The 15,180-nt window shown below is 46.2% G+C and overlaps 2 protein-coding genes across 2 annotated transcripts; one reads left to right on the top strand and one right to left on the bottom strand.

Moving 5' to 3' along the window:
* Positions 1 to 5,679: 5,679 nt before the first annotated feature.
* Positions 5,680 to 9,361, bottom strand: LOC142771630 (BEN domain-containing protein 5-like). Its single transcript, XM_075873369.1, has 6 exons — positions 9,004 to 9,361; positions 8,801 to 8,916; positions 7,158 to 7,377; positions 6,428 to 6,702; positions 6,109 to 6,319; positions 5,680 to 5,832 (listed from the first exon to the last, which is right to left on the bottom strand). Exons 1-6 carry the CDS (start codon positions 9,179 to 9,181, stop codon positions 5,714 to 5,716), a joined length of 1,119 nt encoding a protein of 372 aa, XP_075729484.1. The 5' UTR covers positions 9,182 to 9,361; the 3' UTR covers positions 5,680 to 5,713.
* A 62-nt stretch (positions 9,362 to 9,423) lies between these two features.
* LOC142771631 (uncharacterized) lies at positions 9,424 to 14,522 on the top strand. The gene is made up of 2 exons (XM_075873370.1): positions 9,424 to 11,006; positions 11,394 to 14,522. Exons 1-2 carry the CDS (start codon positions 9,758 to 9,760, stop codon positions 12,668 to 12,670), a joined length of 2,526 nt encoding a protein of 841 aa, XP_075729485.1. The 5' UTR covers positions 9,424 to 9,757; the 3' UTR covers positions 12,671 to 14,522.
* Positions 14,523 to 15,180: the final 658 nt, after the last annotated feature.

A 15,180-nucleotide genomic window follows, 5' to 3' on the forward strand; every position in this document is an offset into this window, starting at 1 on the left:
CTAATGAAGCCGTTTCATTCACTCACCCGTTTTGCGGTGTCTCCTTGGTCGGCCCACTTTTGACCGAACGAGGGCGTCCCATGATGACGTCAACATTTGACGTCACTGTACGTGGTATAGTGATGTCACGATGACGTCAGAAACTTTGGCCATCCACAACGGCCTGCGTCGTGGATTGCAATCCCAAAGATCATCCCGAGAATTACCTCGGGATGATTAGGATTATCTCGGGATTACCTCGGGATGATTACATCGAGATAATCCTCGGGATGAAATCATCCCGAGGATTACCTCGGGATGACTTATTTTGCACCACTTGTATAACGGGAAATATCTGTCTTTGATAAAGCATAGTAAGGCTTCATCTTCGAAAACGCACTCGCTCCTTTTATTTCCAGATGTTCCTTATGGTCTCCTTAGAGCCCTGTTTGGCCCATTATGCGAATTACACCGTTGTAGTGGGGTATAGGATGCGATCGTTTCCGCTACGTTCGCGGTGACCCAAAATGCTGATTTGCACGTCCGTATAGCAGTGTTTGAAAGAACAACAAGAAAGAAAGCGAAAGGGTTGCCTTGGCACGCGACCTAAGCTTGATTAGTGAGTCAGTGCCGGCTTTTTGTTTCGCTTGTGTTTGCTTCGTCTGCTCGTGTGATTTCTTTTTTTACGTCGTCTGCATGCACTTCATGCGGTTGCAGACGACTGCGGGGCAGAAGAACCCAGCTGGCGTCTGCTCGGTGTTCCCCAGGGCCCGTCTGCTCGAAGAGCATGCGGCAGCCCCACTTTTAAACTTCGCCATGCACACGCGCGCGCAGACGATTTATTTTTGGCTTTCGATAAGTGAAGCGGACTCGAGCGCTGTCCTCTCGAATGCTTTTTTCCAAAAGAAACAAAAGATAAGCAGTGGTACAACAGTTACTGTAAAGCTTCGGTGAAGGCTGTTCCTAGTTTTTTAAAATTTTTTTGAAGGTAAGTAACTGAAAAAGTTAAGCCAAGAAGATGGGGAGGGAGCAGTGCTTTTTAGCATGGGCTCGTTAGCTCATTATCGTACTTGTTAGGAAGTGGCAGCGCAGAGACGCAAGACGTCAGTGTGTCGTCTACTGTCTTTTTTTGTCCTCGTGTATTTTTTTTCGCTGCCTCTTCCTAACAAGTACGAAGATAACTTACGCTTGACGCGCTTAACTTTAGCAGCGAAGAACAGGCGTTGACAAGAGATAACTTGCATACGCATATATGACGTTCAGTCCATGGACAAGTCACTCAATCGGTCGACCAGTGGAGTGGGTAAGTGAGTGATGAGGGCAGGTAGGCAGACTGTCAATAAGCCATCCGGGCTCGACAAGCCAGTCAGTTGGTCAAAAAACATTGTTTTTAATGAATTATTTTAAAGTATTTAAATCAATAAGCCAAATAATCAGCAAACACCACTAAAAATATGGTCGGTAATTTCATGTAAAATCGTACTAGGGATAAAAATTTGTTAATTGTCATTGGACAGTTATAGAACAATTGATTGTGCAAAAAAGGGAGAAAAATGAATGACTGAGATAATGGACGGAGAAAAAAAATGTTTTTGAGTAACACCTACGTAACAATCAGAAAACGTATGGCTTTCTTTGAAGTGAACTGGTATTTTACGAAAGCTTGCGTCAACGTTTGTGTCAAGAGGAAGGCATTATTACAGAGTGAACGGGGTTTGTCCTGCTGCTTCAGGAGAGCTTATCCTACTGTGGCAGCGTGACTGCAAACGAAGTTTAGAATGCGCCGAAGCCAGTGGGTGAACTTGAAAGCAACCTCATCTAGATGTCGGGAAAATGTCCCAAAGCAAGTTGCCTCGATGGTGTTATATTTGTCACCGACTTTTGTTATTTATATTACGTTGACATTGTATTGCGTATAGTTGCATGTCAAGATGTTTCGAAAAAAGTTTATTTCGACGCAGTACGTAAGAGGCAAACGGACGTGGTGCCTGTACAACAAGGACATTATTGAAAGCATACACGACGAGTAAGCACTATGTAGAGGGAACATTATCACAAAAAAATGTCCACGTCCTCGGAACAGTGTCCGTAACACGTGGTACTACGGATGCACAAACTTATAATTTATGCAAGTGACGTTTTACGCAATTTGCAGGCCAATTTACAGGCCAACGTAACAATATATACACACTATATACATAACTTCTCGGGTATCAAAGTATACAGGTACAGCCCGGGCCACGTCTGTGTAGAGCACGCGAGGAGCAAACCACGAGACAGTTTCTGGCTCTGGAGTGCTGTATCAGATGAATGTGCGGTCTAGCTGTCAGGCTGACCACATCAGAGCACGAAACTGCCTTGAGTTTTCACAAAACGGCAATTTGCGCGCCCTATATTTATACACAGACGTGGCCACGGCTGTATACATCAGATGTTATGATGGAGGCTATTTTCATAATTACACCTACGGATACGGACGTACACACAGAGAAAGAAGTGTGTTTAGAAAAAAGTGTTTAACAATATTGAGTGCTTCATACTCAACTATGGGAGGGCAATGAGCCGTCTTTAAAACGAAAAGATTTTGACCTCACTGGTTCGATACATATTACAAGGTAGTTACATCCACAACGAAAGCTAAATGACCTCACGAGAATCGAATCACCTGTGATTTCATTGTTGTTGATGTTGTGTATATCGATTCCTTTGTGTTATATTGTGTGTTTATCTGCTTTTTTGTGCTTATTTCGCGCGCTTCAGTGATAGTTCATATCTTTTTCCGTTCCTTTCTAGTGAAATTACCTAACACCCCCTAAAGGTGATGGAGTGAAATGGGTGTCTTTTGGTCCCGCAATAATTATCGTGATCCGGCTTGCCCGCACTTCATTTCTTGAAAACATGCACCGGCCACTTTTTGTATACTAGAAATGCTGATAATGTCACACTGATAATGTGTCACACTGTCACACTGATAATGTGTCACACTGTCACACTGATAATGTGTCACACTGATAATGCGCATGTCGTCCGCGACCTGAAATGCGCGTTGATGATGCAAGGAAACGAACGCATGACACAAGACAATCACCGTTGCGGGACAAAAAGACCATCCTTTTTAGATGCGGAGCATCTTAAGTGCCAACCACTGGCACGCGTTCGCTCGCGTCTACGCGTCAAAAGCGTCAAATGCGCCTCTCGGCGTCGGCTTCGGAGGGGAATACGCGAGCAGGCGCGAGGGATCAAGCCGGGCTTGATATTTCGCCTCGCGTACGCTACGTCACCACGCGTACAGCGGTGCCAACCAACCAGAGGCCGCGCGCCAACCAACCAGAGGCCGCGATGACTCCGAATGCTGTGCCTAATGGCCGCCGCTTCGAAGGCACAGCCGAGTGCTGAAAGCAAGCATGAAAACTACTCCTAACGTTCCTGAATGGGGAACGTTAGGAGTAGTTTTCATGCTTGCTTTCAGCACTCCGCGAAATGTCCACCCACAACACAACGAAGGCAGACGGCTGGCCCGCGCTCGCGCGATCCTAAACCGTACCGCCGCGAATCGCAACTCTACCGCATTCGTCGACGCAGCGCAATACGGTAACTCCTCCTCTTTCGCACTCGCGGTAGTAGATGGCGACGGAGCTCTACGCTCAGCCGCCTCGGTTAGGCTATCAACAAGCGCCATAGCCGAACAAGTTGCTATAGCTTTAGCGATGACCGACCCCTCACTCACTAATGTCTTCACAGACTCTCGCGCCGCCATTCGGGCTTACGAAACCGGCAACATCGCTCCAGAAGCAGCCCGCATTTTACAAACACGGAAATATACGGGCTCGCACTACCTCTCTTGGTTCCCTGCCCACATGGGCAAAGACGTTCACCCACAACAACCCAACCTCAACGAAATGGCTCATGATCGAGCACGAGAACTGACCCGCCGTGACGATCAATCAGCCACCGAAGAGCTGGGCCCAGACGTGCAGTTTAATGACCCACTACTCACCTTCCATGAAATTACCTCCCACTACCGACACAACAGAAGCCGATACCCTTTACCCCATTCAAAACTAGAACGCGCGCAAGAAGTAGCCTTTAGAATGTTACAAACGAGATCGTACCCATCACGGGGCCGACTCAGCCATTATAACTCAGACATAAATTCACAGTGCCCAGATTGCACAGAAGTGTACTGTTCACTCGCGCACATGCTCTGGCAATGTCCCGCGTTACCTCAGGGACCTCTCACCAGTGAGTCCGACTGGGAGGAGGCACTCAGGAGCCCCAATCTCCGAAACCAACTTAAGGCAGTCCAGAGGGCCCAAGAACTGGCGGAACGCCACCACGTTCCCGCCCCGACTCGGGCGTCGCCTACGGTAGCGGCTGCTAGGATGTCCCACGTGGGCACCCTGGTGGCTTAAACTCCTCAGGACCATATATTAAAGTTCTTGACTGACTGACTGACGTTCCTGAATGACCGCTTCGTAATCTAGAACGACAACGAAACGACGAACGACTGCGAGTGCTACCAGCGTGACGCGGTTTCGTGCCGAGTTCGAGCGACGCCGACAAATCCAGCGAATGCCGGCCGGCTATGCTAGCGCCGGACCCCTGTGCGATCGTCGGCCGAGCGAAAGGAGCATGTCGGTGTTCTTGTGCTTTCATCTGTGACTTTCTGTGCTAAAAACGAGTGCGAACATACTTCGGAGGTTCGAAGGTTTGAGCGTGAGCCCTCGCCTACCGCGGAGGCAATTCAGATCGGTGTCATCTGCATCCAGCGCAGGCCTCTACCATCTAGTTCGTATGAACCAGCACATGCGAGGCACATCGGCTGAAAAAAACTCTACGGTAGTTTCCGTCGCAACATAGACACCATATACGACGACCGAAATATCGCGTAGGTCATACGGAGGAGTTTTTATCTGCACTGTGTTTGTGTTTGTTTTCAACATCAATATTCATCATCGCTGAAAGCGAACCTCGCACTAGCCAACACATTTCCGTGATGTGAAAACGTACGTACTTATATAAGTGTATTCGCGAATTGTATGACGCGGAAACATTCGTTGGCTTCGGTGCTAATCGTTTTTGTGTGTTGCCAAGCTAATCATAAGCGTGCGCTGGTTGGTAGCAGTGAGATGCGACTTCGTGTCGGGTACCAGCGACGCTGACACACTGGGCTGTCAGCGGTCTCATTTCCATTCACGTACAAGACAGAAACTCGAGCGTGCGTCGCTGTGGTGATCGAAAAAGAAAGTTGCATGATTAAGTGCTGCTGGTATTGCCTGCTATTTCACTTCTCGCTTCTTCTGCTTCTGTGCTACGCTCAGTAGCACATACGTTGTTTGGAGGCATTCTAACACACACATTCTTAATTTGTACCCTAGCGAAAATTCTGATAGAAAAACTGATAGGCTATCAGTTTATTGACAGCTGTACCAGTCTATAGGTGTACCAGTGTATAGGTGTACCAGTGTATAGGTGTACCAGTGTACAGGTGTACCAGTGTATAGGTGTACCAGTCTATAGGTATACCAGTCTATAGGTGTACCAGTCTATACGTGCACCAGTATATAGGTGCACCAGTATATAGTTGCCCCAATCTGTTTAGTAGAAGCTCATAAGCGCATTGGTGCATGCTAAACCGACTGGTGGGTTCGCCACTGCATTAGAGCGAGCTGGACGGACAATAAAAGTGAACACAAAAAATCAGACAAATTTCTTTTATTTTATGCTTCATGAACTAATTCTTGGACTTCATGAGGTCGTTAATTTTGTTCGCGAGCGCCTTGTTCAAGATCTTCATCTTTGCACTCACTTCTCCAATTGGCACTGAGTTCTTCAAATAATGACTGAAGAAATCTGCAAGATCAAAAACGAAGCGTAGTATGAACACTTGTTTGGTGACAATTATGTCGAAACAGAGGAGTAAATATGACAAAGAAATAAATACGAGTGAATTATTTTGTTAATTCTTGCATAAAAGCGCCCAACTCTAACAGGCAAAAATACGAGGCTTGAAGCCTTAGTAGTTACAACACAAGTTGGCTGTGGAACCTAGACTGAATTTACTGATATGCACAAGCATGGAGCCAATCAATTTCATAAATTTTGGGCAAACTGAGAAATTTTACCTACCAGAAAGCACAGTGTATCTTTCCTTGTCTAAGGGAGGTTTCGCCTCTCCTTTATTGCGGTTGCAGGCTGCCCCAGTGACGGAGCGCCCGACTAGGCCCGCGGTGGAGAAAATGGCCACAGCCGCCTCACGCACAAACCGAGTTTCACTTTTTGTGCTCATTAGACGGCTATAAACGCCCTCAGATATGGCGATTCCTCTGCCCAGTTGCACCTATAAAACAAATTGAAGATAATGTGTACACAACAGTATGTCAATACACATTCCCTCATTTCTGCAGACACACTTATGACAAAGCTTACACGCAGAGTTATACAATACCTCTCCATTAGTGGGCACATAAGTGACAATTTGCCCTGGCAACTGTTCACTGTTCTCACACCCACTTGCGGAGACCACTCGGTGATCAAACCCATCAGTGCTGCCCCTCGTCATAGTGGCGGTGCGTGGCGGCCGCACGGCCACGGTTTCTGGTGGCCGGACGGCGGCGGTACATAGTGGTTCAAAGGTAGAAGTGCACGGTAGTGCCAAAGGCGCAGCTTCTTTTAAAGATGTTGGCCTGTGGCTGCAGCACTCGCACAGCACGAGCTTTTTTTCTGTAATAAAAAAGCAGAGCATGCAGAAAAAGGAACTGTATCACAACCTTATTACAGTTGCATCCTAGGTCCGACTGAAAAGACTAGGGTGCGCAACCTAGCAAGGCCAAATAACATGACAAATATTGCACGCAGAAGAGATACCATGTGAAAGTAGAATAATAGGCTGGGCGTTACGTTTCTAAGTCATGCTGTGATTATCAGGGACACCGTAATTGAGGGCTTCAGAAATTTTGTCCATGTGTTCTTTGACGTACACCAAGCTGCGACAGTATGGAAAAGCATACTTGCAAGTGATTAGGATGTGTGCATCACTGGGAAGTTTGAGATATAAGTTTAGGTTGCATTCTGCTTTACAGCAAAACTGTATGATCGGTATAAGAAAACTGCAACGTAGTGATGTATACAACTGTAGCAACAGTGCATGAAAACAATTTATAAGGAAATCACCAAACCTGTTTCGAAAATTTTGTTGCAAAGAGCCTCTTCAAGCATTCTAATGCGCTCCAATAGCTTGGCGTTTTCCGCTCTGAGCAAACTGACATCTTCTTTGAGACGTTCTGCCTCCGTCTTTTCTTTGCCAGCATCACCAAACAGGAGGTCTCGATTCCTTTTCTTGAAGTGCTTATCAACAGCCTTCTTTTTCTGCTGAACAGTCGCTTGATGTCGTGTTTCCTGCAAATGCATAGCCAACCCAAAATGCAGTAAAACCTTGTTAATTCGAAGTCACTGGGACTGCGAGAAATCTTCGAATTAAGTGGGCTTTGGATTAACAGAACATACAATCAATGGGGTGCAAGGAACTTGCAATTCTTCAAAGCAATCAGGGCTGATTCTTTACTGTGCTGGCTAGCTTGCGGCTCCAAAGGTTATGTTTTCCTGCAATGCCTGGTCTTAAACACGAAGAAATGGTGAGCTTCCTTGCTGCCACCAAAAAAAAAAAAAAACGCAGGCGTAGTAAACAAAAATGCGTGCCTGCAGAAAACAATATGTGCTTCACTGCAATAGAGGAATGACAAGCGGGCAACAAGTCACCTAGTCCTCGCTGCGTCAGCACGTCATCGATCCGACTATTCACCAATTCTCCCTGGTAAAATAAAGAATTGAATGATGGCCAGTGTGTCGAAATTGGCGATGTTTTGGCTGAAAAGCATGACCATTGAAGCTTTTGCGCTAGTTTTCGAAGTAGGCGTTGCAAGCAAGAACTCTGCCAGCAGTGCAAGTGCACAAATTGCTGGAGCGACCGGCATTTGGAGGTTCGTATACATTGCGAATTCCGCCAAACTGCCCTTCATTAAATTTCTTTACAATCCCAGAAAGAATGGGTAAATCATAACGCGCTGAGGTTGCAAGAAACGAGCGACATACTGCCCACGCGTCACTGCCACTGCTTTATTCCAGTGAAACACGTTTTTTTTTTTTTTTCCGCACGCGCACGTTTTGGTTGACCACGAGACCGTTTTTTTTTTTTTTTCGCTGGAAGTAGCGATCGAGGCTGGAGTGCTGAATTCAGCTGCCGCTCATTAGTATCACTACGTGGCATTGCCATTTGGCTCTTGAGAGCACTTGTTTTCACCTGTTTGCGGCGAAATCGGGAATTGGCACGTACATGGCACCCAAAGTTATCCCATTAACCGGACTGGTGCAGACCGCCGCTTCTAGATGTCCGTTCAGACTTACATTGAAAAATACAGGATCGCAGAAATATTTGAATTAAGCGGGATTTCGAAATAACTTAGTTCGAATTAATTTTCACAGCTTATGGTTTGAACAAGGCGCACGCATTGTCGTGCATCCCATCCGCACCAGATTAATGTTATCTAAACCAGTCAATTGTATGAAAAAAGTGGCAAAGCGGCACTGATACTTCGTTATAAGAATAACATATAAGTAGCTATTCGACATATTGCAACTTAATCACCACCTTCAAGAGTAAATGTGACTGTACCGGCGCACGTGCGTATAATGTATACATATATGTATACATTAGAGCATCGCTGCTCCGTGCCCGACTCGGCAGGTCCATATCAAAGCTGGCTCTCGGTAATAATCACGCCGCTAAGTATCACATCGGCTGCATGTGAAAGATTGAACCTACTTCTTCAAACGACAGATCCTCCACTTCTGAACTGCAGCTTTCAGACGAGTCACTGTAAGGTCTTTGAGGAATAGATGTTCGCTTCTCCGTAGCTTTTCGAGCATCGTCCTCGGTTTCTAAAAAAAAAAAAGATCAGTGGATAACTTCAGGCTGACTGCTTCCTCCTTTTCTTTTTGAATGTGGAAAAGAAGAGGCACACTCACCGTAAAGCCTAATCACTTGAGCATGGTAGTGGCCGCAGTGCGTGTCATCTTCCCAGAACACTTTGTACCACTTACGATGATTGAAATCGCTTGTATCTTTCGGTTCTAGGTGCTTACACGAAGCGATTGGAACAATCCGCTTCTGATTATCGTCACGGAAACGAACGAATGCGAACATATCGTCAGCGTACACGTGCGCTACAAAGCAACACAGAACACACACACACAAAAAAAACGTGCACGGCGATCACAATGGCGATGGTGGTGTCCTCAGTGAGTATTTTCAACTTCATTAAAACAAACTCTATGATCAAAACAAAGTTATTTCGAGTTAAAGTAACTAAAATTAATTCTTAAAATTTATTGCATGCCAGAAAATTGAATATCAATAATATAACTTATATGCTTTTATAATCCCAGTAAATATTAATGTAAAACAAACAAGTAGTGTTGCCAGGTGTCGCTCACGTCGGCCCACACCGCTAATAAGTTGTTTCATCGACATCAGGGCCTCATGGCAGTCTCGCCTTAGAGCACCGGCTGGTCTCGCTGCATGTTTTATACTAGTTGACGGCACCGCGCACCATCTTCAAGGCAAGGCAAGCAAGGTGTGAATGTGAAGCTTCTTTTAAGGGTGTACCCTACCTCTGTCAATGCAGCTTGGACCCACCTAGATTGTTCATCGTGGCCTCAGTTTGCGTGGACACCATGAAGCGCATTATTTGAATTAAGTTAGCGTACAGCTTGACGAAAGATGGATTCAAGTCAACCCCTTCCTCGATCAAAAAAAAGAAAGCGCTATTTGGAGCCTGGATCACATTATGTAGTACCGCGGACAACGAGCCTATATCAAAAAGCGGCCGAGGCGCAATCTGCCAGCGAGCCATGCTCTAGCAATAATGCTCCTCAAACTTCAGCTGGTAACGGGGGTTCTGGTGTAGCGACGCTCGACACACGAAGTCTCATTGATGTAAATGGTGACAGCAATGAAAATACTGATCCAGACGACACCTACGGCTTCGAGGAAAGCTCGCTCTCAAGCGATTCCTACCAAACTACAAATTCGGCTTGCGACGATGCAGGCATGAGCGACCGCCATGTCGATAGCGACACAGATCGTGAGCAGGATGAAGATGAGTTTTGCCGCTTGTTTTCTGATGAGCGCTTGCCGAACTCGGACCTAAACGTCAGAGAAGCAATGATTATCCTGATGGCGTACAGTACATCTGCAGGACTGAACTGGACCAATATGGAAAAACTGGTGGGGGTGATAAACCTTTTTTTGGGAAGGCAAATTCTGCCAACATCTAAGCACCTGCTTAGAAAGACATGGAAATCGTGGCTGGCTGGTACAGTCAAACGCCATTACTACTGTAAAGAATGTGGATCGATCGTACCCAATCCTAGTGAGAGGGACTTCGTGTGTCCACAGTGCACAGCCTTGAATCCCCCAGAAAATCACTTTGCCATGATTGATGCGAAAAAACAAATAGAGGTGCTCCTTTCTAGCAGCTGTGTTGCAAAAGGGCTTTTAGCTGCTCTACAAAAGAAGCAGTCACGTGCTCATGAGACAGACCTCACAGACATAACTGATGGCAAGTTGTACAAAAACCAGATGAAAGAAGCGTCATGGTCCGATTTGACAGTGACTTTCAACGTTGACGGAGCAAGGGCATTCAAGTGCAGCAAGTCATCGTTGTGGCCCATTCAGTGTGTTGTAAATGAACTCCCAGTAACACTGCGCTGGAGCAACATGCTACTTTGTGGCCTCTACTTTGGAAAGGGGCATCCGAAAATGGCACCCTTTTTGGAGCTATTCATTGAAAACATCAGCAAAGTTGGGGCTATAAAGTGGGACTGCAATGGTCTCAAGTTATCATCCAAAGTCAGTGTTGTTTGCTGCTGCGTCGATGCCCCTGCACGGGCTGCAGTACTCAACATGAAGCAATTCAATGGGTATTACGGCTGCAGCTTTTGTCACCACAAGGGCGTTTATATCTCTGGTGAGTATCACATCTGTTCAAGCAAGAGTTCAGTTTTAGTGTGCCCAAGCAAAAGTTTTCCAAGTTTCCCACATGCATATCTTTCAATGCATTCAGTGAGTTTTCGTCTTTTGCTAATTATGAGCAACAGTGGTACCATTTAAGAAATCTACTAACAATCATTTTAGAACAGTAAGCATTTGAAACAAAGCATACTTTTAACTACGCTTGTAATCTTATGTAAATTTATAATCGTTTGATGAGCAATTGGACTAAACATAAATGTAAATATATATATTTTGAATGCTCACTATTGGGCAGCACTTCTGACTTCTTGTACATCTTTGGCAAACAGTGTCATGTTACAACTTTCTTGAAAGGTGCATTTTATGTTTTTTTTATTTACAGGGTCACTGAAATATCCACTTTTGAAAGATGGCCACGAGCCAGAACCAAGGACGGATGCTACCTTTCGAAGGGACATGGAGGTATCCCTGGAGTCGGGTGAACCATCGCATGGCATCAAAGGGTTCTCACCACTTGCCCGGCTGCCAGGGTTTGATTTGGTGTGGTCTGTGTGCCCCGATTATATGCACAATGTGCTAGAAGGCGTGGCCAAGCAACTTGCCGACATATGGTTTGGCTCGCCGGGCTCTCCATCCTATATAGGGCAGCCAGAAAATATACGCAAGTTGGACCACAGGCTCACTAATGTAAAGCCACCGCGGTGGTTCACGAGACTACCACGAAGCATTAAAGAAAGAGGCTTGTGGAAGGCAAGTGAATGGAGGTGGTGGTCCCTTTTCTACGCTGCCCCATGCCTGGATGGCATCTTGCCACGTCTGTATCACAGTCACATGTGCCTGCTAGCATCATCACTCTACCTTCTTCTGAAGGATCAAATCAGCAGAGATGAAGTCAGGGCAGCGATGGACAGACTGTCCGATTTTGCTCTGAAGATGGAGCCTTTGTATGGCGCAGGTGCCATGTCGTTTAACGTGCACCAGCTACTCCACCTTCCGAAAAGTGTAGCAGAGCTGGGGCCACTGTGGTCCCACTCTGCATTTGTCTTTGAATCTGGCAATGGTACCCTTCTGAAGCTAATTAGCGATGCTAATGGTGTGCCATCACAAATTTCTGAACGCTTTGTGATGAAACTTCAGCTGAAGAGACTTGTGAACACCCTTGATCTTTCCACAGGGGTCAGAACAACCTGCCATCGCTTGATGACCGCATCACCTCCAAGAATTGTCGACACACGCCCCATGGGAAAATGTGTTGTGTGTAACACAGTGAAAGAGAGTGAAAGGAGTGCCTTTTTAGAAAAATTAGGCTATGTCCCGACACAACTGGTGAGGTTCCAGCGCATCATGGTGCACGGCGAACATCTAGAAACAAGTGACTATAGGTGCACAAAAAAAACGAGAAACTGTTTTTTCAAATGCAAAAATGGCATGTATTACACACTGCTACATGTCTATGAACTGCCAGACTCTATGTGTGTACTCATGTGTGTGCGACTTGCGTCTGAACAATACAAGAACACTTCTCACATCGGTCTTTACACACAAACTGAAGAAAAAGTTCTTCTTTTACCAGAAGATCTGGACAGAGTGTGCGTGCAGATGAAAGTTGGTCGTGCTTGCTATGTCGGTGATGTACCGAACTTGTTCGAAAGAGATTGATTACCGGGGGTCAGTGACAAATGTAGTCAAAATTCAGTTTATCATGGTAGTACAATGAAGAGTTAACTTCTCATAACCTTTGCCAATACAGTCGTACCCTGCTATAACGAACTACGCTTCAACAAAATTTCCGCTACAATGAAAAATTCACGGTTCCCCATAAGCAGTCCATAGGAGTCAATGCATAAATGTTGTCGCCAAATGGACACTTCTGCCGTCCCGCTTCAACCAAATTTCACGATGCAATTCCAGGTTCAGATATTTATTGCTATACAGGAAACCCTATCTTTAACATTTTGATGCATTTTAATAACCTGAAAATAGGTCGACAAAGTCTAAAACACTTGTTGGCACCACCAGAAACCACCGCTGTTCAGCAAGCATTGGCGTTTCTATTGCTCAATAGTGGTGGCAATGAGACTGCCCTGCCAGGCCTTGCATTTGCCACTGGCTTGCTTTAGAGCTGCAGACAATCGGAAGCTGAAGCTCAGTCGCTCAGTTCATGGTTTCTTTCACGCAGCTACTGGGGGCAAACGGGGAGCGCTGCCTTTTCCGATTCCAATGCTTATAATCTTTTTCGCGCTTCGCGAGTGTGGTACCTAATCAGAGCGGCTGGTCATTCGTATTATCAAGCAAGTCAGCTAGCTACGAGTGATGGACGATAAGAATGGCATAGAATAAGGCAAAAATCACCGCTCCATGATACCCTGCCTCCATCTCGGTGTTGTCGGATACACTTCGATGGCGGACAGCTGCTGGTGTTAACGTGTTAATGCAACTGTTTGGTACGTCCACGAAAGCGATTGTAAGCGTTGTTTCGGCATGGTTTTCATCGTGGCCTCGCTATGCATGACAGTGAATCGTGTCGTGACACTGCTGGGAACGAATAGGAAGCAGCAGACACTTTTTTTAATTTTAAGAATAAACGTTCCTTTGTTTTGCTAGCTCAGATCAGCTACATTTTTTCAATTTCAATACTACTGAATTCTCGCTTCAACGAAATATTATCTGCGTCCTATGAGTTTGGTTGTAGCAGGGTTCAACTGTAATATTCTCTTAAGAACTTTTTTGTGTTGTTTGCAGCCAAATGCTTTAACATTTATTAGTACATGCTTCTTTATGTTCATAATTTTTGTAGGATTATATCCAAGTATTAAACAGGTCAGAAACACTCCTTAGACATAATGAAAAGACATCCTGTGGATAACAGATGCTCCTATAAACCCCTCGGTCAAACCTTGCAGCGGTGTGCAGCAAAGAGAGTTTAGAAGTGATGTACAAAGTTGTGAATTACTCAAGTGCCCTCTTTTCATAGAGATGCCTCTGCTCGCTTTCTTTGAACTTTCAAACCCCTGCTGTATGTTGTAAAACAACAGATAACATAAATCAGGAGGGGTGTTTCGATCAGACGTGCTTCTTGCCATAGGGTGCTGCCACATGCTGACACCGCTCTCCATAATGTGCTAACATTGTGTAGTGAGTCGCACTCATGCATATGAGAATTGCAACAGGTAAAAGTGATCACATGTGCTCTAGGTCATGATGTGTGCTTACTTAGCTATTTCTTATGTGCCATCCCTCCCTATGTGCCATCCCTACCTTCTCTCATCCCAATGTGCCAAGGCACATTGGGATGAGAGAAGAGACCACTTAAAGTGCGCAGCAATTTCATGCAACTCGGGTCGCTTTGAAATTTTTGTGGCAGTTGATTTCTGAGACAATGAACTCTGATATTAAGGTCATTTGATGATTACTTGGAAAAGTGGTTTATTTCCCCTTAAAGGATTTCATCCAGTATGGCTTAATGGCACTGGCATAGTGACTCGTCATTAAAGGCAAAGCACCATGTGGGGCAGTGTGATGTGTGGTGCGCGTTCAAAGTGCGCGCCTTCGAAAAGTGCGCGTCACGGAAAAAAAAAAAACAAAAGGAGAAATACCAGAGTGCACGTGCGGTGCTGCTTAAACAAGAATGACGACGTTAAAGAGCGTCAAGCACGAGGATGCGTGGCAGGACGTGAAGTAAACAAAAGGTAAAACATCCAATGGGCAGCGAACACGGAGATTTCAAGGCCCAATGGCTTGACACCACGAAACAGCAGTATCTCCAATGAGAACGAGACAAGTGGGCCAGAGCTGAAGCAGGAGCCTGGGGGGACCAGAGCAAGGGGAATTCGAGGCAGGCAGTGCAAGCGGAAGGTCGTCACCGGACCGGGCGCTGAAGATGGGCCGTTGGGTTCCGGACCCGAGCCTACAGGACTTCCACCGGCCGGGGCCTCCTGCTGTCGGGTTCCCGCTCCAAAGGACCGTGGCCATCCGGTCCTGAACTCCTTTCCCAGGGCCTGCGGACTTTGGTTCCGGCAGGCGAGCTACAGCCGTCGGGCTCCGGGCCCGAGCTGTGCGCCCAGCTGCTTGACTAGGTCGACCCTAGTTCCCGGACGCGTCGCCACCAGCCTGCGTTCTCCCGTCTCCGACGTGTCCACGCTCCTCAAGCCGAAACCATCACGATTTGG

This window comes from Rhipicephalus microplus, chromosome 9 (assembly GCF_043290135.1).
Source record: "Rhipicephalus microplus isolate Deutch F79 chromosome 9, USDA_Rmic, whole genome shotgun sequence".
NCBI lineage: Eukaryota > Metazoa > Arthropoda > Arachnida > Ixodida > Ixodidae > Rhipicephalus > Rhipicephalus microplus.